Source organism: Chanos chanos, chromosome 5, assembly GCF_902362185.1.
Source record: "Chanos chanos chromosome 5, fChaCha1.1, whole genome shotgun sequence".
Lineage (NCBI taxonomy): Eukaryota > Metazoa > Chordata > Actinopteri > Gonorynchiformes > Chanidae > Chanos > Chanos chanos.
Genome location: NC_044499.1, coordinates 28,237,664 through 28,261,971, shown reverse-complemented (window position 1 = coordinate 28,261,971; position 24,308 = coordinate 28,237,664). Strand labels below are relative to the sequence as shown.

At 42.8% G+C, this 24,308-nt stretch overlaps 1 protein-coding gene across 1 annotated transcript in view; it reads right to left on the bottom strand.

Moving 5' to 3' along the window:
• Nucleotides 1-4,414: 4,414 nt before the first annotated feature.
• cox10 (cytochrome c oxidase assembly factor heme A:farnesyltransferase COX10) overlaps nucleotides 4,415-24,308 on the bottom strand; it is a 42,613-nt gene continuing 22,719 nt past the window's right edge. The window contains exons 5-7 of the mRNA XM_030774567.1: nucleotides 11,091-11,161; nucleotides 6,623-6,855; nucleotides 4,415-5,502 (exon numbers count right to left, since the gene is read on the bottom strand). Of these exons, the coding sequence (XP_030630427.1) occupies nucleotides 5,072-5,502; nucleotides 6,623-6,855; nucleotides 11,091-11,161 (735 nt within the window). The 3' untranslated portion in view covers nucleotides 4,415-5,071. The remainder of the gene's footprint in view (nucleotides 5,503-6,622; nucleotides 6,856-11,090; nucleotides 11,162-24,308) is intronic.

Genomic DNA, 24,308 nt, shown 5'->3' with positions numbered 1-24,308 from the left:
GGTAAACCTTTGCAAAGTATTAGCCCTTATAGGGAGCTACTGTGGCAGCGGTGAGTATGACTGACACCAACCCGAGCGTACCGAAACATTTCATGCGTAGTGTTTGCTGATTTGTTGATGGTGACCATCCAATCAGAGGAAACTATGGGCGGGCTAACAAATGAGACGTGTTTTTTTTTCCCCCCTGAGCTGATTAAACGCCCTTATTGGATAGGGAAACATTACACCGAAATTCTTCCATGGGCTATGTCGGGGATTTCTTTGTGTTACTGGTATTTTTTGTACTTGGAAATCTGACAAAAATTTTAACACAATGTCTGTTTAACTCCATTAGTCGTCGGGCAAAATAAAATGAATAAAAGCGTATAAAGGTACATTTGATTAATCATTTTATAAGAGAAACTATCAGCGTAGCCTATTCATTCGTTTTCCTTTTATGTATATACGTATATATCCACATACATATGAATATAGCCTAGGGTTTAAATAACCACAATCTCAATCCACAACCAATGACGTTTTCACACTATGACAACACAGTCCAATCATCGTCTATACATTGTCTCGTACTTTACGAGTCGACAGAAAATGAACAAAATGTAGTTTATTCACACACACACACACACAAATTAAACTCATTTTACACGAGAAACTACCGAAATAAACATTAAAATATTTTGTGCTACAGGGTATGTAAGCTATTTTTCTACAACATTTTTGTCAGTATTAAAATACTATTCGTCGTAATTGGAAAGACGAGTTATTTGCTATTTAGGTTTCTTATCGATTTTATTGTTTATCTGGTGCTACCGGTAATACAATACATTAATAACATATTTTACTCACTTTTCTTCCATGAACTTTACAATGACACGCTTTACACTGGACTAGTAAATGTGTGATGAGACGTAAATTTATTTATTTATTTATTTATACAGTGGCGGCCACATGAAGACCGTCGGTAACTGTGTGACATGGAAAAAAATAATTAAGTTCAGTCCGAGTGGCGTTGTTCCAAAGCATAATCACAAAAGTAGACAGCAAGTAACCAGGTGATGAACAATGGCAAAGTTTTGAAAGTTCACACAGTTGAGGGAATTCGGCAATCTCATTATTATATTAATCAGCCAAACAAGAGACCGAATGTATACCAACAAAACACTATTACCACAAATACTACTACAAACAACAACAATAAATACATAAATAAATAAATAACAGCAACAACAACAATAATAAAAATAACTGTTATTATTATTATTATTATTATTGCTGTTGTTGTTATTATTATTATTATAACAACAACAATAATAACATTATAATAATAGTAGGTTATTTACAATTGATTTATTCCGGGTAATTCCAGAAAAAAAGGTTGAATTCGGTCTTTGCATGTTGTGAACGATCTATTGCAGATAGTTGAAAGGTGTATCCAGAACGTAATTTGACCATCATGGTCGACGGCTGACGACTATGTTACGCTCGTCGCTCGTCTCCTTTTAACTTTATTGTTAAGAGAATAAAGGAGCCACAAACACTGTGAACATACAGGCCCTGAGTTTTACTTGCGAACCATTTGTATTTGTGAAGGAAAATAAATTTGTGTGTTCAAACCGGGAACATGGTTTATTGTACGCTAGCCTACTTTTAAAACACTGTAGGTCTTATCTAACCGTGTCACCTGATCCCGGCTGCACACTAATTTATGTTCATGGATCACGAGGATTGCTGAAGTGAGAACCGGCAAAGGGAAAAGTGGAAACTAGGGGTAAAATTCAAGTGGTGAAGAGTCGCACTGCAAAAAGCAGCAATATTTTGTATCGCACAGTAACGGTGTTTTAAGTGTTGCATGCTTTTTTTAGTTATAAGGACACACTGTAAGCTAACTGCTTACGACCAAGGCTGCTAAAAAAACGCATAAATTACTTTACCCAATGCAACATCGTCTCTGATGGGGAGATTAGCTTTTAGGTAATGGTATATAATTGGGGGTTTAAAATATTCCATTGAGTGTACACTTGAAGAATTCTAATTAAGGCTAAATTAAAATAGTTCAAAACATTGCAACTATTTTAGAAAATGTCAGGTTAGCTTATAGGACGGGGTAATGCAAAGATGCTATATGCTGAATTGATTTCATTCTGAAGTCCCCCCCCGGCACGGTTTTATGTCCGAGAAAAAGCCCGGTCGTCTCTTTTTCATCACTAAGCGACCTTCCTAATGGATATGAAATTATTTCCTTCTAAGTAAGAAAAGCACTTCCCATCAAATGGCTATAGACGTCATATATTGTCTATCATTCGAGAACCTGAATCTAAAAGAAAAAGAAAAGTGTTTTTTTGTTTGTTTGTTTCGTAAACGTGCGACTACAGATAAGAATGACGCTAAATGTGACATGAAAACCGCGAAGCTTATGCTATGGTAGTTTAATTTAAAATAAAAGTTAGACTAACACTGGTATGGTTTATGTTTAAATTGTACCTGCATTCTCTCAGATCAGTTTTCAGCGATAGAGAACCGCTACTCAGTCTCCTCAATCCTGCAAACGGTAGCCAGCAGACAGAAACACTTTAATAAACGTTAGTATGGTTGTTAAATATACCCCCCAACCCCAAACACACACACATACACTCATGCACACTACTGTTTTCATATAAAGAAAGTAGATGAAGAAAGAATGACTGTAAAATATTAGTGAAACATTTATTTATTATTCTCACGTTTACAGGGACAAGGAAATGTGTCACAAAGTTAAAATTAACTAAAATACCTGTGTGCATGTCAGGAGCCTGTCATCCTGGTTTCCTCTAAAGCAGGAGAAACAACCTCAGTTCACACTGGTCCAGTTTCATTGGGTTCAAGCCTAAAGACCTACACTTCCCATAATTAAAACATCTGCAATGAATCAAATCTGTGTAATAATGATACTGCTACAATGGAATAATAATGGAAGGCAGCAGTGAGAGTTAACACTAAAGCTCCACTCCACCCACAGAAATATAGGGGATTCCATGGTGTGGATTTGGGAAGGGAACCTGTCACGTGTGTGAAGGTGTCCACTGCCTGGGACAGAAGTTGTAAAATCAGCAGGCAGTTTCTCCATGTCCCAGAGCCTGCTGTGGACATTCAATCCACGCACATACGGCTGGAACAGCTGGGCCTCTCTCATTCCTACACTCCTTCTTTCCCACCCTTTTCTCATTTCAGATATGAAACACACATCCACAACTAGCCACATCCAGACCCCTTCCTTATACAAGGACAGCCTCATGTCACTCCATATGGGTTAAGGACCTGTTCCTCTTCAGAGCAAGAAGACGCGGGGGCAATGGGGAGCAGGGCCGGCCTAATGGCAGTGCTGATGGAGGTGGAACCACGGGGAGACAGAGAGAGGAAACTGCGGAAGAGGGATCATGTGTTGTTACAGGACAGGTGCAGAGGTCAATGCTTAGGAGATTGCGCCAGCGATATGGAAGACAAATATGCCCAGCATAGCCAGACACTGTTACAGGCTGCATCTGGAGCTTAGAGAACAGAGAAACACATGCCCACAAACAGGCTACAGTTAATCCAGAATGCCACAATTTTAAAATGCACAAACAAGACAGGGAATTGTGGCAGCTAGGACATGGAATGGGAATGGTCTTTTAGTGTAATCTTGAGATGATGGTATCCTTTGGAAAAAGCCAAGTGGTACATGTAAAAGACCAAAACACTGACTGAAGTATGGAAATCATATGTATTTTTGGTGGCATTTAGATATGAGAGTGAAGGCCACACTCATTGGAGGGAAATGTCTCTTTACTGTACCAAACACCTCCTTTACTCATCAGTTGAGTTGACTCTCTCTAAACTAGTGTTTTAACTGTACTATACTAGTTCTAGTTCTTAACTAACCATACTAGTTCTTGACTATACTATGAACTAGTACTGTTTTAAGTACGCTAGTTCACAGTACTAAGAGGTAATTCTATGGCCCAAATCTGCAGATAATTTACTTCACAAGAGAGCATCAATATTTTAGATATAACCAAACTAAGCCCCTTTTGCTTACAGCTGTTACTGAATGTTTATCTTGCCAGGGCTGTTGTGAGAATGGCATATTTATTGTCTTTTATGGCCTGTTGCCATCCCTGTGTGAATGACAGGAAACTTTTACACATGTTCTATAGGTTTAATATGCCAGACATAAAAAACGCATATTTTTTCATCACTTAGCTGAAGAATGAACAAAGCTCTGAACCACCACAAATGGCAGCCCAAGGAGTCAGAGAACACAACACACACACACACACACACACACAGAGAAAAATACACACACAGAGACTGATCAGATGACACTTTATTATACAAGAACAGGAGTTGTTCTGTGTCTTACACAGGTCTATTGTTTTTTGTTTGTTTGTTCTTTTACAGTGAGGTCAGATTATACAGTGTGACAGGAGAGAGGGCTTGTGGTTAAGTTTCTCCCTGGTGGCTGGTTTGGCAGATTTGGTACGTCATGTCTGTTCCTGTCAGGACAGAGAAGTGTGCTGCGGCATTACACAGCTGTGTATAATTCAAATCAATACAACATATTTAGTATGAGTGGTTCACAGATCTACAACTGGAATTGACATTATCAACAAAGCTGAATTACCTGAATGGTCTATTTACACTGAAGAGACTCCGCTCTTGTTTGTAGGGTGTGATGGACTGGACCTCTACACACTCAGACCAATGCTTACTGAATAAAAGTAAAGTCTTCTGTCCCTTAGCACAACCCAACTTCAACATGGGACCCCAGGCTGGGAGGAGGGGCTGTATAAATAAATATATAATATGTACACAGGACCTGTATTGATTTGTTTAGAAGACACCTGAGGAGGGTTTCTCGCCCTCTTTACAGATTCTCATCCTCCAGTTCAGTCTTGTACTTTTCTCTTTTCATCTGCTCCTAGCAGAACCCAGAGCCACTGTAAGTGACTGGAGATGTGTGTGCATTCCATTCCTTATGAAACAGATAATGTTTGATGCAAGTGAGTCTACATACTGCCTTGTGTGTGTGTGCGCGTGTGTGTGTGTATCCTGGCTAGCTCTGGAGGCTCAAGGGTGCGGCTGCTGGGGGCACAGTGCTGTTCTCCTGACTGGTCCTGGACTTTTTACAGGTCAAAGCCAGGAGCAGTAACATGGGCAGGTGCCACAGGCTGCAGAAGAAGAGCTTTCGGGCATTCTGGCGGTTACCGTGGCGATAGAAGCAGAGGGCCAGGTAGCTGATGTACAGGTTGATGGGGAGGGAAATGAGGGGGAAAGTCCAGGTGGTGACGTCCAGCGCTGGGCCCAGGCCGGGCAGAGCGATCAGAGCCAGACTGTGCCGCAGAGCAACCCGTTTACACAGTGCAGGGTGTGTGACCGACATCATTCTATAACCGCCCCGTGAGTAGTCTTCCCGCAGGTTCCAGCTCAGAGCGTTGAAATGTGGGAACTGCCAGGAGTACAGGAACCCCCCCAGCAAGAGAGCACCTGTTACAGAGAGAGAGAGAGAGAGAGAGAGAGGCATGAGGATCTTTAGAGTTGTAGAAGACAGAGATGACAAAGATGAGAAAACCAAAACGTGAGGAGGCATACAGTCTTGGTGAGTGAATGGAAGGGACATGTTATGATTCGTTAAGATACATGGTCTACTGTCACTCTAATGCAGGCAGTACAAAACACACTGTCTCCATTGTGTTTCGGGTAAACACACTTTGGGTAATAATCCTTTGAGGAAACACACGGAAACACCACGCAATAAAACTGTGGACTGCTAATCTCAGATTCCTCTCCCTGTAAGATGACAATTACTACTCCTGTAACGGTCAGAGCATGTGCACACACACACACCACATCATAGCACAAATAAACCCTTAGCACAGGTTATTAGTGTACACGCTCGCTCTCTTTCTGCCGCTGACAGAAACACACTCTGCGTGCCAGAGCCTTCATTCAGAGAGATACAGGGCCCCTGTAACTGACAGTGAGTTTCCTCAGACCAAAGCAAAACTCAGGTTTTCTTAGATTCCGGGCAGTTTTGTGGGACATTCTGGAGACAAGCCAGTAACACACTTGCTTAAGCACACACTAAAATCGACAGAAACAAACAGTGCTTTGTCCTATGGAGAGTGAAAATGAAAGAATAGAAAGAAGAGTGGACCTGGCCTTCAGAAAGCTTTACCACAACACTCAATGTTCACCAAAACATTCAAACGTGTTACTTTACCCTCACCAACACATGTATTGCTGACCTTTGACCTGGTGATAGGGAGGGGAGTCAGTTAAGCTGACAAAGCGTGACAGTATCTCAAAGTGATATCCTTAGAGAAACAATGAATCATACATAAAGCCAGGACACACACACACACACACACACAGTCTGGATGAAAAAAAAAAAAAAAGGTCTCTATGGAAGAAGCAGAGGGGTCTGATCCTAGAGTAAACATCCTATCAGGTCCCTTATGTCTAATGACAACACATGCTTTGGCTTTGAGTTTGGGCACAAATATGACACATCATGTCACCAGGCAGTAATGAGAAAGTCTTCGTGTTTGTGTGAGAGAGTGTGTGTGTCTGTCTCTGAGTGTGTGTGTGTGAGAAAGTGTCATACCGGGGTCGAGTGTACCCGTGGCTGCGGTCCAGCCCATGATGGGGGGAATTGCCCCCACCACTGCGCCCACCCAGGTGTTGGTGATGCTGAGACGTTTAAGGGGTGTGTAGCAGCAGGTGTACAGGAAGATGTTCAGGGCCCCCAGGAAACCTGTCAAAGGGTTTACTGCAAAGGTCAACAGAGTGACCCCAGGAATCCCGCAGGCCAGTGCAAACGACACCGCGTGGAGAGGGCTGGACGAAGATAGGAGGAGAGGAGAGAGAGGAGGGAGACAGAGAGAGAAACAAAAAATCATTTTCATACCGTGAAGCAACTATTACATTTTATCAGCTCTGATTTTAGAACACCGTATTCATGAGGACAGTCAAGGACAACCTATTTAGTCTGCTGTTATAACAAACAAACAAACAGAAGCCAAAGAAACAGAATGTTCAATATGATGTTGTCTGTAGCGTTAGGATCAGAGGTTCTGGTGTGATGCATACCTCCAGCAGTAAGACACTATTCTGCTGACATAGTCTAATTACTACCCCCACATACAGCATACAGCTGAGGAGTAACACAGCTTTCCACGGCTCCCTTTCATCTGTCTGCTTTTGCTCTGATTTACTGGTGATTATACTCCGTATAACACACAGTGATCTTTACTGGCGGCTTTCCTGAGGTTAAGGGGAGGGAAACATGAGGCAGTGAAACAGAGTAGGAACCTGTGTGAATATGATGAGCAAACTGATCAACAACCTGCTTAAATTGGCCTACGCTGCAGAAATGTCTACCTGTAGCACCCGATGGATCCTGGTGGAAGTTATGTAGCTAAACTTCACTTTAACAGTGACAGAGTGGTTATGTCTGATGACTGACTGTTTTAAACTTTCTTCAGACTACACACAAATCCACTGTTACCATCTACAGGTCTTTTTTAGTGCTTACATTAGACATTCTCAAGAGATGAATCCAGTTAATAAATTACATCACAACATTAACCCATCTGAGAGTTTATTTTAATTATTAAATTATTAATCCAGTCGATCAATTTCATCATAACGTTAACCCATCTGAGAAATTATTTGAAAATGGCCATCTCCAGATAAGAGCAAGCACAACAAAAACAGCTTCAATAACCACTGAGGAAGAGGAAGAAGATGAAAAAGAAGAAGTAGTCTTGTCACTGTGAAACATGGCAGTGACTGTACAGAGAAATGCTCAAAGTAAAACAAAGTGGTGTGGACGTGATGGACCTTCTTAAACACACTTAGAGAACAGCTCTTAAATAAAACAGTGGTCTTGAGCACACTTAATTGCTCTCCACTCCGTTTCTCTCTCCATTTGGTAACAGTGGATTTGTGTGTAGTCTGAAGAAAGTTTAAAACAGTAAGTCATCAGACATAACCACTCTGTCACTGTTAAAGTGGAGTTTAGTTACATAACTTCCATCAGGTTCCTTTGGGTGCTACATTGACGCTCAGTCTTATTGCGATGTCTGCTTATGATGCACTGATTGTAAGTCGCTTTGGCTAAAAGCGTAAATTGTAAATTGTAGATGCCAGGACTGATTAACATGGAAGCAGAGAGGGGCCAAGGTGTGCCAGCATTCCCTGCCTTTGGCTCCCAGCCCCACGTTTCTACACCTGTTCTGTGAAAGGTGATCTGTGTGCCGGCGTGCTCTACCTGTCCGTCCTCATCTAGCTTTCTCTGGAGAGTTTGGGTGGTGGATAACCTTTCTATTGGTGCTCAGCGATCTGCAACTATCACACATCGCTTACGGCAGCCCGAAAAGAATATAAAATGACTGTGTCTCTCACACACACACACACACACACACAGTGGAAAAGTCTGATGGTTAAGCTGTCTTTATTTGGACACATATGCAAGACAGCCGAAGCTGGAGTCATATTGGGTCTGTCAGTGGACAAAGTGTCATACCGGATCTGTCAATATGTGTGTGACACAGGCGCTCTGTAGAACACAGAGAACCGCGACAACGCCAGCACCTTAAAAGGCTAGTTCCTGTGAGCCAGTGCAGTTCTGTGGTATGGAGATAGTGATTCGATTAAAGTCAAAGTATCCCGTGAGCAGAGAGGGGGCAGTGCCAGAGCAGTTGGTGCCATGCACAGGGGAAATGCTTCTGCCTTTAACTACACACACACACACACACACACACACACACACAACCAAGGCCACTTAGACAATTAGGTCCCAAATGACAAAGACGGGCAAAAACGGACAGACCGAAGGGCAGAGAGAGAGGGTGTGGCAGGATCAGGGTTGAGGAGGATGAAGGGGAGGAAGAGTGGAAACACATAGGATTTCAGAGACAAACACCCTATCTGTATGTGCAGACATGGCTCCATCAAGGTCAACATATGATCAAGCCAAGTCTAATATCTTAAAAGTTGTGTTTTGTCACTGGCCTTGAGTTTACTCATTTTTCCATCAACAGGTGACCTTGAGACTCAATATGATCACCGAAGAGTAACTGCAATTCCCCTTAGCCTGTCAAGACTGCAGGACAGGTCTTATGTATACACCACAAGACAACTCGAGTTAACAAAGCTAACAAACACACGGACACAGAGAAGGATGAAAAACATCACAAGGATGGATCTTCTTCAGGTGAGCTGTGTTTACCCCAGAAACAAGCACATGTTGGAACACACACGAACACCCTACCGTAATCAGTCTTTTGTTTTTTTGTCTCAGAATAATGCACATGTATGAGCCGAACAGAAAAGGCAGAATAAGACGTGTTTGTAGAGAACAGCAGCTGTGTGAGAGGATGAATGAAATAACAATAAAGTTCCCCCACAACCAAAGACACTTAGGTCCCAAATGAGGAGGACGGGCAAAAACAGACAGATTGAAGAGTAGAGAGAGAGGGTGTGGCAGGATCAGGGTTGGGGAAGATGATGGGGAGGTAGGGAGAGAGGGCATGACAGTAGACTCACAGACATACTGGGTCCGTCTGTGGACTTGAAGTCCCTCTCTCTCTAGGGCCACTTTGCTACACCATAAGGGTTTTGTGCTGTTAATAAAAGGGGATCAGACCAGAGTTTAGCAGTTAAACTAATCAAAACAGCCCAAACTAAACACCAAGATAACCCTTCTAATGTAGTCACTCCACAAGTGCTCGAATGCCCCACTCCACATTGCACAAGAGCTGTCTTCTCCTCACACTCCACCAGCAAGCCGTAAACACTCATTGCCTCTGCCGGAATGGTCACGTCTCTGGGACAAGACTTCACTAACTGCTTTGTTGGTGCAGATTCCGGTCCGAATCTATTAATGGATAGTGGGTTTATTTAGGATGGCTTTAGCCTCACTGACAGCACATCCCCACAGTGCATAAATGCGCGTGCGCACACACACACACACCCCAACGCGGCAAAGAATGCTGTACACCCTTCAGCTAACTCCACACCCTGAGCTGAAACTGAAACTTAATTAGAAGTGAAATGGTATGAAAATTTAATATCACGACTACAGTGACCAAAATTATCACGACTATCAGTGTAATCGCAGGCATGGGGGGAGGAAGAGGATGGGGGTCAAAGTCACTATTATTATTATTATTATTATTATTATTATTATTATTATTATTGTTGTTGTCGTCGTCATTGTTGTTTTTAATATTTTTAGGCCTGTTAAAAGAAGGCAACAGATTAGCCTACATCTATTCTGTCCGTTGGAATGAATTAACATACATTGGTCTACTAGGTCTTTCATAGATGACATTACTGTCTCAGGCTACAAAAATGCTCTAAAATGAAGTGCAGATACGTGTTTTTAAACGCAAAAGCTACCTGGTCCAGCAATCCCATGCATGGCTCCAGTAGCTTAAGTGAGCTTGTAAGGAAGATGTGAATTTCCAGGTGAGGATGGGGAAGGATGTGTTATGGATGCGTTATTCATCACAAATCAAGCGCAAAGGGAAGAGTCAAGTCTGCTTGTGCATGTTGTTTTCTAAAAGTCTTGGTATAATATAGGCTGTAGGTAATTTGTAGGTAATTTCAGAATATCATGATAAGGACAAATTAAATAGTAGTGTTTTCCAGTGTTCAGTTCTCCACTGTCACTGCCTTCCGCCATGTTTTCACTGACACAAAACAAAGCCACGTTGCATGCTGCGCCTGTGCGTCTGCATCTGGGAGACTGTTGCTAACTTTGGTTGATGCTGGACAGTATTTAACGTGAGTTTTTCAAAGCGTGGTAATCAATCAATTTTAAACATAATTAAAATTTGAGACGGTTATACTAACCCTTGGAAATTTTACCATGGTTTACCGTGAAACCAGTGACTGTTTCATCTCTAAATTTAATATGTGGTAACAAAGAGGTGTTTTGATTCATAAGTTCCTGATAAGGCAAAGAACACTGACACAGAAAGAGGGACAGACAAGGCAAGTAACTGTTCTCTGTTGTGTGTAAGTCACAGACAGTGAGGTGTGTGAGAGTGAAAGAGTGAACTTACCTTATCTGTCCTCGAACCAGTGGACGGTTTTTTGTACGATTCATGTTTGAGTCAAAGGGCACCTCGAAGTACTGCGGAGAAATGACCAGAAAGACTGTCAGCATACTGAATGTCCTCACAACACACATAAATCACACACACACAAACAAACTAACATACACACACACTCTAACACAATCCATTCATATGAACTTGGAACTGCTGAATCAGCCCAATAATATGGCTGTGAAAAGACCCAGGAATTTTGTGACTGACACATTCTGTGTCTAACAGCGTACTCCTCTCATCCTCCACTGATCATGACCACTGACCAACACAGACTGGACACATGCCAGAGAATGGAGTGAACAGGGAAAGAGAGAAGAGAGGCCAGTGAAGGATCACAAACAAGGGCCCTCACTCTGGGCTTCTCTCTGGAACTGTGGATGTGACATAGAGCCATGGAATATAAACATGAAGAGCCCATAAGAGTGTGTGTGTCTGCGTGTCTGTGCATGTGTGTGTAAGGGATGAAAAGGTTAGCGGTTTTACGATAAACCACAGTAAAATTCCTGATGGTTAGTATTACCGTTTCAAATTTTAATTATCGTTAAAAACGTGGATGATTACCACGGTGATCAACCACTTTGAAAAACTCACATAAAATACTGTCCAGCATAAACCAAAGTCACCAACAGTCTCCCAGATGCAGGCGCGCAGGCGCAGCATGCAACGTGGCTTTGTTTTATGTCAGTGAAAACATGGCAGAAGGCAGTGATAGCGCTCCGATTTTTCAGGTTTCGACATCCACACTAAACCGGGTAAATCTGAAAACTCTTTTATGTAAAAACGTTTCTCCCTACACACTATCGTTTTCATACCGTTTTCCAAATGTTCTACGTCCACACCAGAATTGACTGTATTTCGCCCATCATGTTTGTTTTGATGTCTGGAGCACAAACTTTCACCAGTGTCATGGCAATCATACGTCATCGTTTCTGAAACTCTCCGTTTTCCCTGTCCACATTACGCTTTGCACCTCAGAGAGCGTTTCTGAAAAGTACCATTTTCGGTGGCGTTTTCTGTTTAGGCTGTGTCCACACAACAACGGAATATTTTGAAAACGACGTTTTTCCTTTGCGTTTTCAAAAACTTTCGCATCCATACGACAACGTTTTGAGAGCTAGTGTACACTACAGTACTCTAGTGTGGACGGAAGGGCTAAACGGAGAAATAATGATGATTTCAAATTTACCCGGATTAGTGTGGACAGGGAGGATACCATGTGTTCACATTACATGCTTTCTATTACTAAGACTTCTTTACGTAGATTATTATAACTTTGCGCTTGACTTGCGATGAATAATGCATCCTTAGCCTTCCTCACTCAGAAATTCACGTCCTCCTTACAAGCTCATTTAAGCAACTGGAGCCATGCATGGGATTGCTGGACCAGGTAGCTTAACTTTTTCATTTATAAACACGTATCTGCACTTCATTTTAGAGTGTTTTTGTAGCCTGAGAAAGTAATGTCATCTATAAAAGACCAAGTAGACTATTGTACGTTGATTCATTTCAACGGACAGAATAGATGTAGGCTAGCCTATTGCCTTCTTTTGATGTGGGTATTTAGCAACAATAACAGTAATAGGCCTATTATTTCAATGTTTATGCAAACAAAAAGTACATTGTGCTGCTAATTTTTTGTGGTTTTTAATATAAAACGTGATGAAATGATTTCAGTTTGTGTATCAGTACTTTTGAACATTTTCAGCACATTTTAACAATTGCACAACAATACTGATAAGCATGATAATTTTGGTCACTATAATCGTGATATTAAATTTTCATATCGTTTCATCTCTAGTGTATGTGTGTGTGTGTGCGTGTGTGTGTTTAGCAGGGGAAAGTTATGAGAAAACCAACTTATTTTTTGTTTTATGGTCTTCTCCAGGGGAGGCCACTTAAACGCCACCCCTGGGAACCTACAATGTGTGGCTAAAACACAAACATATGGTGCTTAGAGCCAGGACTCATTCAGTGTGTGTGTGTGTGTGTGTGTGTGTGTGAGACTAATGAAAAAAGCAGATCATGGTTTCCTTCCACCACAGAAAATCAAGTCCCCTTCCTCCTCAAATATGGCAGGGTTAAAAGCAGTAATACACTGATAAGATCCACTGTCCATGTGACATCTAAGCAGTCTGCAGCTTTAGCAAGCACCCAGCTTTTAGTTAAACATCTCACACACATCAGTTTCATTTGGTCATACCAATGGGTTACACCACCAGACAGGTACACAGTATATCTGTGTTGGCCAGTGTGCCATACCTAATGTTACAGTAGAGTGAAATTCATTCATGTTAATCAAACAAATGAATGAATTAAGATTGTGAAAGCAGTGTCAGTAGCTTCTCTCTCAGAACTGACACTTCTTCATTCTGTCTCTGCCTCTGGTGGCAGTACACTCATGCTTATCATCCAAAGCCATTGAGGCTGTGGGGAGGGGAGAAGGGTGAGCTGGAGAGAGCGTGCTGACAGTAAAAAACTGACCGATAGGCGTGCAGATATTATCAGCTGATATGAGCCAATTGCAGATAAATCGGTATTGGCGTTTATAACAGCAGAGAAATGACAATTAAAAAATGAGACGGAAGATGGATCCTTCAACCATGTTATGACAGTTGTGTCAGCCATGCCTGGTTTTTCTAGCAGTAATGTGAAAGCTGGTACAGTCAGTCAAACATCAAAATAACGTTTAACACTACGGTAGTTGAGTGGAGTAGACTATGCTTGTAGGCTTATTTATGAAACAGCGAGGCAGTTCTAACGAGTAAACAAACAACGCTCCTGTCATTTCTCCCTCGTCACTTCTAAAACTTCTCTGGCAACATCGCTTACAGCAGCTTGCAACACTGTCCACTGCTAAATCAGGTTGCAGACAAAGCTAGCTAATGCCATATTTATCAATGGAAGACCGCTAATGTTGATGAGCGACAACACTGTAACGTTTAACTTATTCTGCCTAAATGAAGCAATGGTAAATATATCTGCGACTCCTATGTCTGTAGTTACAGTTGGTGCATTGGAAATGATTAAACCAGAGGGGACACGTAAATAAACATGAGCCGAACAGGTATTTAACATGGCTCGGTAGCCGAACAAAGTTACCTATCTTCTCTTTCAAACATGTAGTGTGAAATCCCGATCACTGTATCAGTTTACTGCATTATTTATCAGAACTTTAATATATTTTGTTGTACTTTTGTTCAAAGTTTACTTTTAAACTGCATTATGTCATGTTATCTTGATGAGGACTCTTAAATAACTACACATAACAAATGTTAGGGAAAATCTTTGTTTTTGTCATGTGTTTCTGGGGGGAAAAAAAAAGAGAAAGAAAGAATATTGGCCGATATATCATTATCGGATTTTTAAATCATCAAATATCGAAATCAGTATTGGTCTGAAAAATCCTATATTGGTTGGGCGCTAGTAAAAAGTCTGAGTGGTGAGGCTGTGGGGAGGAGAGAAGGGTGGAGTAGGAGAGGGCATGCTGACAGTAAAAAGTCTGAGTGGTGAGCCTGTGGACTCTAAGACAGAGCGTGATGCTGCACGGGACATGGCCGCTCATAGCGGCAGGCCAGGGAGCCACAGCATTACAGCTGTGGTGTTAATTCTATTAACTTGGGTCACAAAACACGTCACAAGGAACTCAGCCACGTCAAGGACCTTAAACACAAGTCCAGAGCCTGCCTTTAGAACCAACCACATAACAGACAGAGCTAGCCCTAAGAACACTGTTCTTGATTAACACAAGGTCTCTGTCTTGGTAGGGATAGAGAGAATGAATTAGTCGACACAGCGAGCTCCTACACCTTTGGTATGTGAACATATCCATCCTAAAGGCATTTACTAAAGGTGTGTAACAGCATGTAATAGAGCTGATTACTAGGACAGTCTGTGGTGCTGTAAATGGACCGGAAAACACAGACTGGCATCCTTTACACCACTCCCATTAGATTCTGTTGTTTTGGTCAGAGCATCTCCGCTCAATCGCGTTATGTCATTTCAGTGCGTCTGTTCTCATCCATTTCTCTCTCGTTCTTGGCCTTTTAAGTCAGTGAATCATCTGGTTCTGATAAGCACCTCTACAGACCCCGGACATCCTACACTGATGCCAGTCAAAGTATCCCGTGAGCAGAGAGGGGGCAGTGCCAGAGCAGTTGGTGCCATGCACAGGGGAAATGCTTCTGCCTTTAACTACACACACACACACACACACACACACACACACAACCAAGGCCACTTAGACAATTAGGTCCCAAATGACAAAGACGGGCAAAAACGGACAGACCGAAGGGCAGAGAGAGAGGGTGTGGCAGGATCAGGGTTGAGGAGGATGAAGGGGAGGAAGAGTGGAAACACATAGGATTTCAGAGACAAACACCCTATCTGTATGTGCAGACATGGCTCCATCAAGGTCAACATATGATCAAGCCAAGTCTAATATCTTAAAAGTTGTGTTTTGTCACTGGCCTTGAGTTTACTCATTTTTCCATCAACAGGTGACCTTGAGACTCAATATGATCACCGAAGAGTAACTGCAATTCCCCTTAGCCTGTCAAGACTGCAGGACAGGTCTTATGTATACACCACAAGACAACTCGAGTTAACAAAGCTAACAAACACACGGACACAGAGAAGGATGAGAAACATCACAAGGATGGATCTTCTTCATGTGAGTTGTGTTTACCCCAGAAATAAGCACATGTTGGAACACACACAAACACCCCATCGTAATCAGTCTTTTGGTTTTTTGTCTCAGAATAATGCACATGTATGAGCCGAACAGAAAAGGCAGAATAAGACATGTGTTTGTAGAGAACAGCAGCTGTGTGAGAGGATGAATGAAATAATAAAAGTTCCCCCACAACAGTAACACTTTAATACCAGCTGCTCCACCACCTCCTAAAACACATTTCATTCATCACATATAGGAGATCCAACTTTTTAACTGAACCAAGTGTTTACAGTGTCTTAAGTCCCTCTGTGCTGAGGAGAGTGCAGGTGCAGAGATGTGTGTGTGTCCTGGATGAGAGGACAGGTCGTCATGGTGAAGAGGTCAGGACAGATCCACAGGGTACAGCAGGAGCAGAATCTAACCTATGTGACCAATGCCCTCACTTCTCAAACCTGTCATCCAAATTTTATATTCAGTCTTCCACACTGCTAATCTACCTATGAAAACATGACACTTTCACTCACACACACACACACACACACACACACACACACACACACACACACACACACACACACACACAGGCACAGGCACAGGCACAGGGTCGTAACCCTGCGTGTAAGAGTCTTCTCATTTAAAACAGACAGGCGGCTTTAGGATGAGCCAGCTGGAGGTGTAGTGGGAGAGCTCAGATCCTGCAGGATTTATAGCATCTATGTAAAAACTCAAAGTGACAAACAACCTAATTATTTGAATGGGTTATTAATTGCTTTCAGAACTTCCAATGCGCTGCTTCTAAATGAGGTCCACATTGACCTGTTGCTAAGACGACCACTTCATGCAGCAGTAGCGGTGGAATGGACGTATCCAGGCCTATGCAACACTGTTCACACAACATTTTCACAGCTTCTCCCTGCAGTGTTTGCCAGGGGCCACACTCCACTAGCCCTTCTCCACTGTGTGTGCGCGTGTGTGTATGTGTGAGGGAGTGTGTGTGTGTATGTGTGAGAGTGTGTGTGCATCTGGTCCCTCTCCATTTTTCAAGCCCTGCTCTGTTGTGTAGTCCTCTGGCACTGGGTCAGCTGGCACTGTGATTGGGCTGATTAATGAGCTGTGTACAGGACAGTGAAGTGCTAAACCCTCCTCATGCTAATCAACCAATTAATGCTGTACTATTCAAGTCAACTGCCGTCCTGCAGCTAATCAGAGCACCCAGCTCTGAGCCTCTGAACACACACACACACGCACACGCACACATGCACACATGCACGCTTACACACACAGACACGACACCAGACCACACAGACACACACACACACACACGCACACACAGGGCCTGTTTAACTCCAGCACACAGCAGATGCCCCAATGTCACAGTGAAGAGAGGGAAAATGAAGAGGAGGAGAAAGAGGGAGAAGAGACAAAGCTGTTGAACTTTTTAAAATTTGTTCTTAATGACGTGGGTTCTTGCTCACGTCATGACTGTCATTGATTTTTGTCCTCCTGGTGATGGAGTCTCCTCTGTTTCACATTCATTCCAAAACAGTGAAAGTTCTACTAATCCGAAACCCTTTCCTGGAACATCTTGGTTCTGATCCATCATCAATGTTTGCAGATGTTTTTGCTGAATTACCCTGGTTGCTGAGACAACATTAAAAAATGTTTTAAAAACCTATGAGGCCACGGGAAGATGGATGACTGATGCCGGTGTTCGGTTAGTGTTTGGAGACCTTAACCTAAAGCAGAGTGATTTTGTGGGGTGATTTACTGTGTATGAGGTTAAGGAGTCCACCATTCTCGCCCTAGATTTCATAGCCAGTCACCTCCTCCACTGGTTGCAGCACACTGTCACAACTCATGGTGGGTCCAAAGGTTAGTGCCCCCTATAGAGGGGGGAGGGCTTGAGTTATAATGGCTTCAAATCAGAAGACGTCTCAGGCAGAGTCAAACTCAACCACTGCTGGGCTGTGTGAATGTCAGTGCTGAATCACATGTTCACACAAAAACAAGTCCAGTTTTCAAATATAGCTGCAAGCAGCAATGAGGGGGTCAAGCATGCTGAAGTAATTGTTGAATTGTTGTGCAGACCTCAGGATCAAAAAAAGGCATGAATTGAAATAACAATCATGATAACAATCATAACAATCATGATATAAAGAGTAATGAGGAATGTTTTTTTGTTTTTGTTTTTTAGTGTAGCGCCCCCAAGTGGTAAAATGGGGCATTTTTTTCTGGACTCCCTTTGGGTGGAGTCTTGAGTCAGTGCACCAAGATTGGAGTTGATACGTCAAGGCACTGATGAAATATGACCTAACTTCCTGTTTGGCGACTTTGCCACCGATTTCGATTGGCTGTGACGGAGGAATGTTTTCGAAAATCAAATATCCTTTGGCTAACTTTTCTGAGGCTTGGTCTGAACATAGTCTGTGCCAAATTTGGGGAAGATTGGACAAAGTTTGTCTGAGGAGCAGCGAAAAACCACTTTTTGATAAGATCCAATATGGCGGAAAATCCAATATGGCAGATAATGACCTCATAAGTGCATTTGACTTGCCTTGAACCAAGGAATCCTATGGTACCATTTTTGAAAATCTGACATACGGTTCCAAAGTTATGTGCATAAATCTACTTCAAATTTGACTGATTGCTGGCGCTAGAGGGTTCGAGATGCAGACATATGACTTGGTGAGGAGAATCAGGGGACTGTCCCCAATCAGTGTGCCAAATTTCACAACTTTTTACCATATGGTTCTAGGGGCTGCCATAGCCTCAAATGGCAGAAGGAGAAGAAAAAGAAAAAGATGAAGATGCAGAAAAGGTAGAAACATGATGGGTGCCTACGCAGCTTGGCCACCAATAATAAGAAGGTATAATCACAATTAATAATAAAAAGTGTGTGTGTGGTTGGTGTACAGTGTATGTGTGTATAGTGTATAGTGTGTGTATGTGTGGTTGGTGTATGGTGTATGGTTTGTGCTTGTTTGTGGGTTTGTGTATGTGTGGTTGGTGTATAGTATATGGGGTGTAATGAGAGTGTGTGTACGCTGTACAATCTGCTCATCCCAGGTATCTTGGCAGTGTCCATGTGAACAAACTCTCCATTGAGAGTACCTGCACTGATCAGGGTGCAGTAAAGTCCCTCACACAGAAACACACACGGCCAACAGGCAATGCTGGCAGAGTAAACGCATCAGCTAGACTAACAGGATCAGCTGCAGGCTCATCTGACATGTGTCTGACTCTGATAAACTCTGACTCTTTTCCATGGTAACAGTCCAAGCAGACTCAGAAAAGAAACACTGACACTGAGTAGAAGCTTAGGCCTGTGTCCGCAACTAAATCACCACATTCAGTAAAAACAGAGAAATCTCTAAATGGTCTTGTTCAGTAAAGATTGAGAAATCTGCAGAGGGGAAGGGGAAGAAAGGACCAATTCTAATTCTAATTGAGTTGAGCAGCCTAAGTTCCAGATGGTTAGGGATCCACTTTTAATGATGTTTTTTTTTTTTTCAAAGTTTTTTTTCAAACATTTTGCATCAAGTTGGAGATATCTGTGGTTGTCAATCAAGCTGGAATGCAACACCAGAAAATAAAATAAGATGAAATTACAGGCTGACATTATTAGTAGGAAAACATTTTCCACTGAACGAGAGCGCAGAGCTTTATCAGCCAATGATTTTAGTGAACAAGTGATTATTTTCTGTGTTACGGAAGACATGAGCTGTCTGTGTGTTTCTGAGAACGGGTGATCATCTTCTCTGCATGACTTGGTGCTGAGTAGCATGTTTTGGAGGGTGGAAAGCGCTGAGTGGTGGATTATGTGAACTGTTTGGTTGATGGTAAGTAAGCATCTGGGACCTTGTTTATGCAAGACTGTATGTGTTTATGTTACATGTGTATACTCCGCCCAGCTGTGTGTGACAGACAGAGGCTGGGCAGAAAGCTTGTCTGCTGGTGTTCCAGCACTGCTGCTGTCACATGTCCGGTTCGTTAGAGCACCGCCTACGTGGCCAGGTGTGACAGACCTCCACTGGACCTGTCTAATGGGCTTTCCCCCATCCATCACCTCAGTCCCCCCATATACCATCACCCAGACAGAGCAAGAATGTGTGTGTGCTGAACTCGTCAACCTCCATGGCCAACAGTCCTAAACACTTGTCCATCTTGACACACTCATTTATCAAATCTTCTAAACAAGTCCGGATGAAGACGGAGGGGAAGCAAACACTACCAGCCAGCTTTCACAAGGCCTGTTACAAAACCAAACTCCCAGCCCTAAGGCTCACATCAGTTAGCCCTTTCACTAGAGGAGACTCCAATCCTGCAAGTATGTTCTAAAACATACTCTCTTTTTTCCTTACTTTTAGATGATGTAGCTTTTTTAAAGAGCATTCTCTGCTCTCAAATAACCCTATTTTAGCGAGAAAAAATAATAAATAAAAATAATGAAATAAAATATTACACGCGTTTCGTATCTGGCTGAGTCTAGACAAGAGACAAAGGCACTGTCTCATTCAAAGCTATATATTTTCATTTCATGTTTGCATGAAATGCAATGGAGAATGACAATAAAGCAGACACGAGCCTCAACATCTGTGTGAGCTGCCTCCCCGTGAACCCAGGAGGGTGTCTGGGTCTCTTATCATAAGCTGCTGTTGAAATCCACTCTTTAAAAAAGAGGGGTCTGTAGATGTTGGAGAAGTGTTTGTGTGTGTGAGAAGAGAATTGTGGAGTGTGTGTGTGTGCGTGTGTGTGTGTGAGACAGCCAGTGTGAGAAGGTCAGCTCTTTTCATTCTGTTACTCTGACAGATAGACAGGGCTGGTGAACCAAAACTCCTTATCTGACTAGTATCAAACCATATTATTTAAAACCTGCAGCTTGCATACAAGGCGCACACACACACACACACACACACACACACACACACACACACACACACACACACACAGGTATATCAACAGTAAGTTTAAAAACAACAATAAAAAAAACTCTTTTCAGGGTCTACTCTTTGTTATTTTCTTCTTCATCTTTATCTTGAGGGTGCAGTAAGCATAAGGACGTGTTGGGACATGGGTCATGATTTGTCAGTGCCCTCTCTCTGAAAACAAACATCTGCCATAGCAGCACAGAATCAGCCATGTGTTTGCCTTATTTAATCAGGCCCTCCTTTCACAGGCCCGCTCCCTCTCCTGGGCCACACGCTCTGTAAACCAGACAGGTGATAACACGCACACAGGACAAGCAGGAAAACAAAAGTCTGAATAGGTTAAGCACACAGATGAACACCTTCCAGGCAGCTGGCACCAACATGCAAGCTGGGATACACGAACAGGACATACTGGGCCATCCAGGAAAAACTTGACCAAAGCACAAAGTCTGGTTCAACTCATCTTCAACCAAAGCATCTTCTCACAGCCTGTGCAAAATCAGGGCTGCTCTATCTTGCAAGAAAAGTTATTTCTCATGAACATTTGGGAGAAGGCCTAATTGTAGGTGCGTTTGACAATATAACAGTAGTTTCCCTGTAATCACTTACAAATGGCAAATGACTCCGGTTCTAACTGACTGAAACAAGAAACAGGACTGGAACTCCCTTCAACCATCACAAGAGATCAAGTTCAATCAATCTGATCACTGTCCACCATGAATACAGTCACTAGTTATCACAAGAGATCAAGTTCAATCAATCTGATCACTGTTGTAAGATTATAGTAACATCTGAACAGACATGGTTCAGAATAAGAGAACTGTTTAACCTGATGGTCTTCTTATCGTAGTTACAAAGAAAGCTTCGCACCTCTGGTGCCACGTTACAGTTGGAGCCAAGAGCAACTGATTGAGGCAAAATTCAACTGGTAATATTCACATTTGGATGATGCTGTCTCAAATGGACGGGGACAGGGGATCGCGTTTTCATATTCCAGAACCGCGACATGAGAACGTGGACGTTTGTATCGCGGTTTTGGTCTCGGTTTCAGAACCGTTACACGAATACAGACACTAATTATCACAAGAGATCAAGTTCAATCTCTGATCTCTGTCCTCCATGAATAGTGTCACTAATTATGACGTAGACTCCACTTGTGGGTTTTCAAATACACGGATGCTACAGGGGCGTGGACTTAATAGAAGACCATGAAACAGTGAGTTTATTTTCTGTGAGAAGAGCTATGGAATGAGTTGAAGATTCTAGTGATGTTTCACAGCAAACCACATAAAACATTTAAGTGCTTCCATCTGAAGTGTGTGTGTGTGTGTGTGTGTGTGTGTGTGTGTGTGTGTGTGTGTGTGTATAAGTAAAAGCACAAGTGAAAAATGGCCAGGGTGAATAATTCATGGTGAGCAGAGCCATCTCCACAAACAGACAGAGGCCTGACAACGTGAAAAGAGTTTCTGTTGTCTGCTGTCCTCCCTTGCTCCATGCCCTAAACCCCAGAGAGATCTCTCTGTCTCTCTCTGTCTGTCTCACTCTCTGTCCTCTGCCCTCCCACCATCCCTGTCTCTCTTCCATTTGTAAAAACCAGTGTCTGCCAGTTAGCTCCTTGGTGAGATCAAAGTAACGTTCGCTGGTTTAAACGGAGCAAAACGATCCCTGTCAAAAGACTGAGGCTCCTCCGAGGACCTGAGACAACGCTGTGACTCCGCGTGGTCAGAAGCAGTAATGCAGTGAAGGCTGTGAGAGATGGACTCCTGCTCCTGGCTGGAGATGACAAGTGTGCACCATGTCACATAGGAATACTGGCTTCAGTGCTTAACCTTACACACACTCCCAGTGCTGTATACATCTCTACAGAGCACATATGACTTTTTTTTTTTTACAATATGAAGTGTGCTGTGTTACAGAGTTCATTTTAACACTCTCACAGTGTTTATTTAACACTACAGCAGTGACCCTCACACCTACAGTGTGGTAATATTACATACATGAGAGCTATTTTGGCACGTTTGCCATGCACTTCACACCACCCTGAGTCGCCGGAGACGCATTTGCCTGGAAAACTACTGCTGCTCCTTTAAGAGAAAGGCAAAGTCTCTCCTCTCCTAAACCAGGCCTTAATCCCTCTGATGGAGTCAGTGCCTCAGTGAAGCACAGACTCTGAAGATCAGAGAGAAGACACTGGCACAGAACATAGACAGGCAGCACAGAATGAGCACTGAGAAGCCATCTGGCCAACGTCTCTGACTGGATCGTCACATAATGGGGGTCTATTATGTGGAGATGTTGGTCTGAAACCTTAGCCAGACGATTTGTCCCTGCTGTCTCTCTACGCTTTACAGATACAGTCACATTAGAGCAGAGCAGGAAAGGCAAAATTGAAAATGAACTTTTTTTGTTGTTGCATTTTAAGGTTAATTGTTCCGTGGAAGTGCATTGAACCTAGAGACTTCTTCAGAGCCCTGATAAAGATTGTGACAAAGGAAAGACGGGTGTGTGTGCATGCATGTGTGCACCAGTTTGTTTTTGTTTGTAATGCTATCCATTGGCAGGAGTTTGAGAGAAATGTATCACAAGACTGAAAAACTGCAGGTCTGAGCTCATAATGTAAAAGGTGTCGACTCAGAATGCACGAGGACAGGCTGGTCCTGGCCCTTTACAGTTTTCAGTCACACAGGCTGTACTGGGTAACAGTGAGACAGGCAGCTGGGTAACAGTCACATAGGCTGTGTTGGGTAATAGTGAGACAGGTGCCTACGTAACAGTAAAACAGGCTGCCGGGTAACAGTCACATAGGCTGCGTTGGGTAATAGTGAGACAGGTAGCCGGGTAATTGTCACGCCCAGGTTAAGATGAGACCTGCTGAACTGCCTCCTCTTCTGAAACACCCCATAGTTCCACTATCCCAGTACATCCATCAACCACACAGACAGTAGTCAGTAATTACACCATTCAAAGGCCTGTCGGCCTGCCAAAGCCTCCATCAGCTCTGGACAAAACACTGAATTCCTCTGGACCACCTGTACACAGACAAGTGAGATGGAGCCTCATCACACACAGGTGAGAGGAGAACACATGGACTGATCCACACAGAGCTATTCAGTCAAGTGAATGATAGAGTGTACGTGGTGAAATACATAGGCAATTAGGTACCACATGCTCCAATTTTGTCCGTTCTATAGAAACATTCCAAACTAAACTGCAATTTAACTCTGGACAGGTTCCTGGATCTACTGACAGGACCGCTTGGCAAACAAAGAGTTTGCTCATTTTAAAATGAGCAGTGGAGCCAAAGTCTTTCTGGAGAGACCTTTTTCAGGTAATGAGGGAAGATTTTGTCTACAGGTACTGCCCTCCATATACAGCCTATCTGTACAATCAGTCTCTGATTTGAGGAAATTACAATTAATGGAATACTTATCTAATCCAAACATGGCTAACGAGAGACCCATCTGACCGGATACCAGACTTCATCAGAAAGAGGCACTGCTTTAATAAATAAATAAATAAACGAACGCACACACATGCACACACTCACAAACACACATAAACATGGCACAG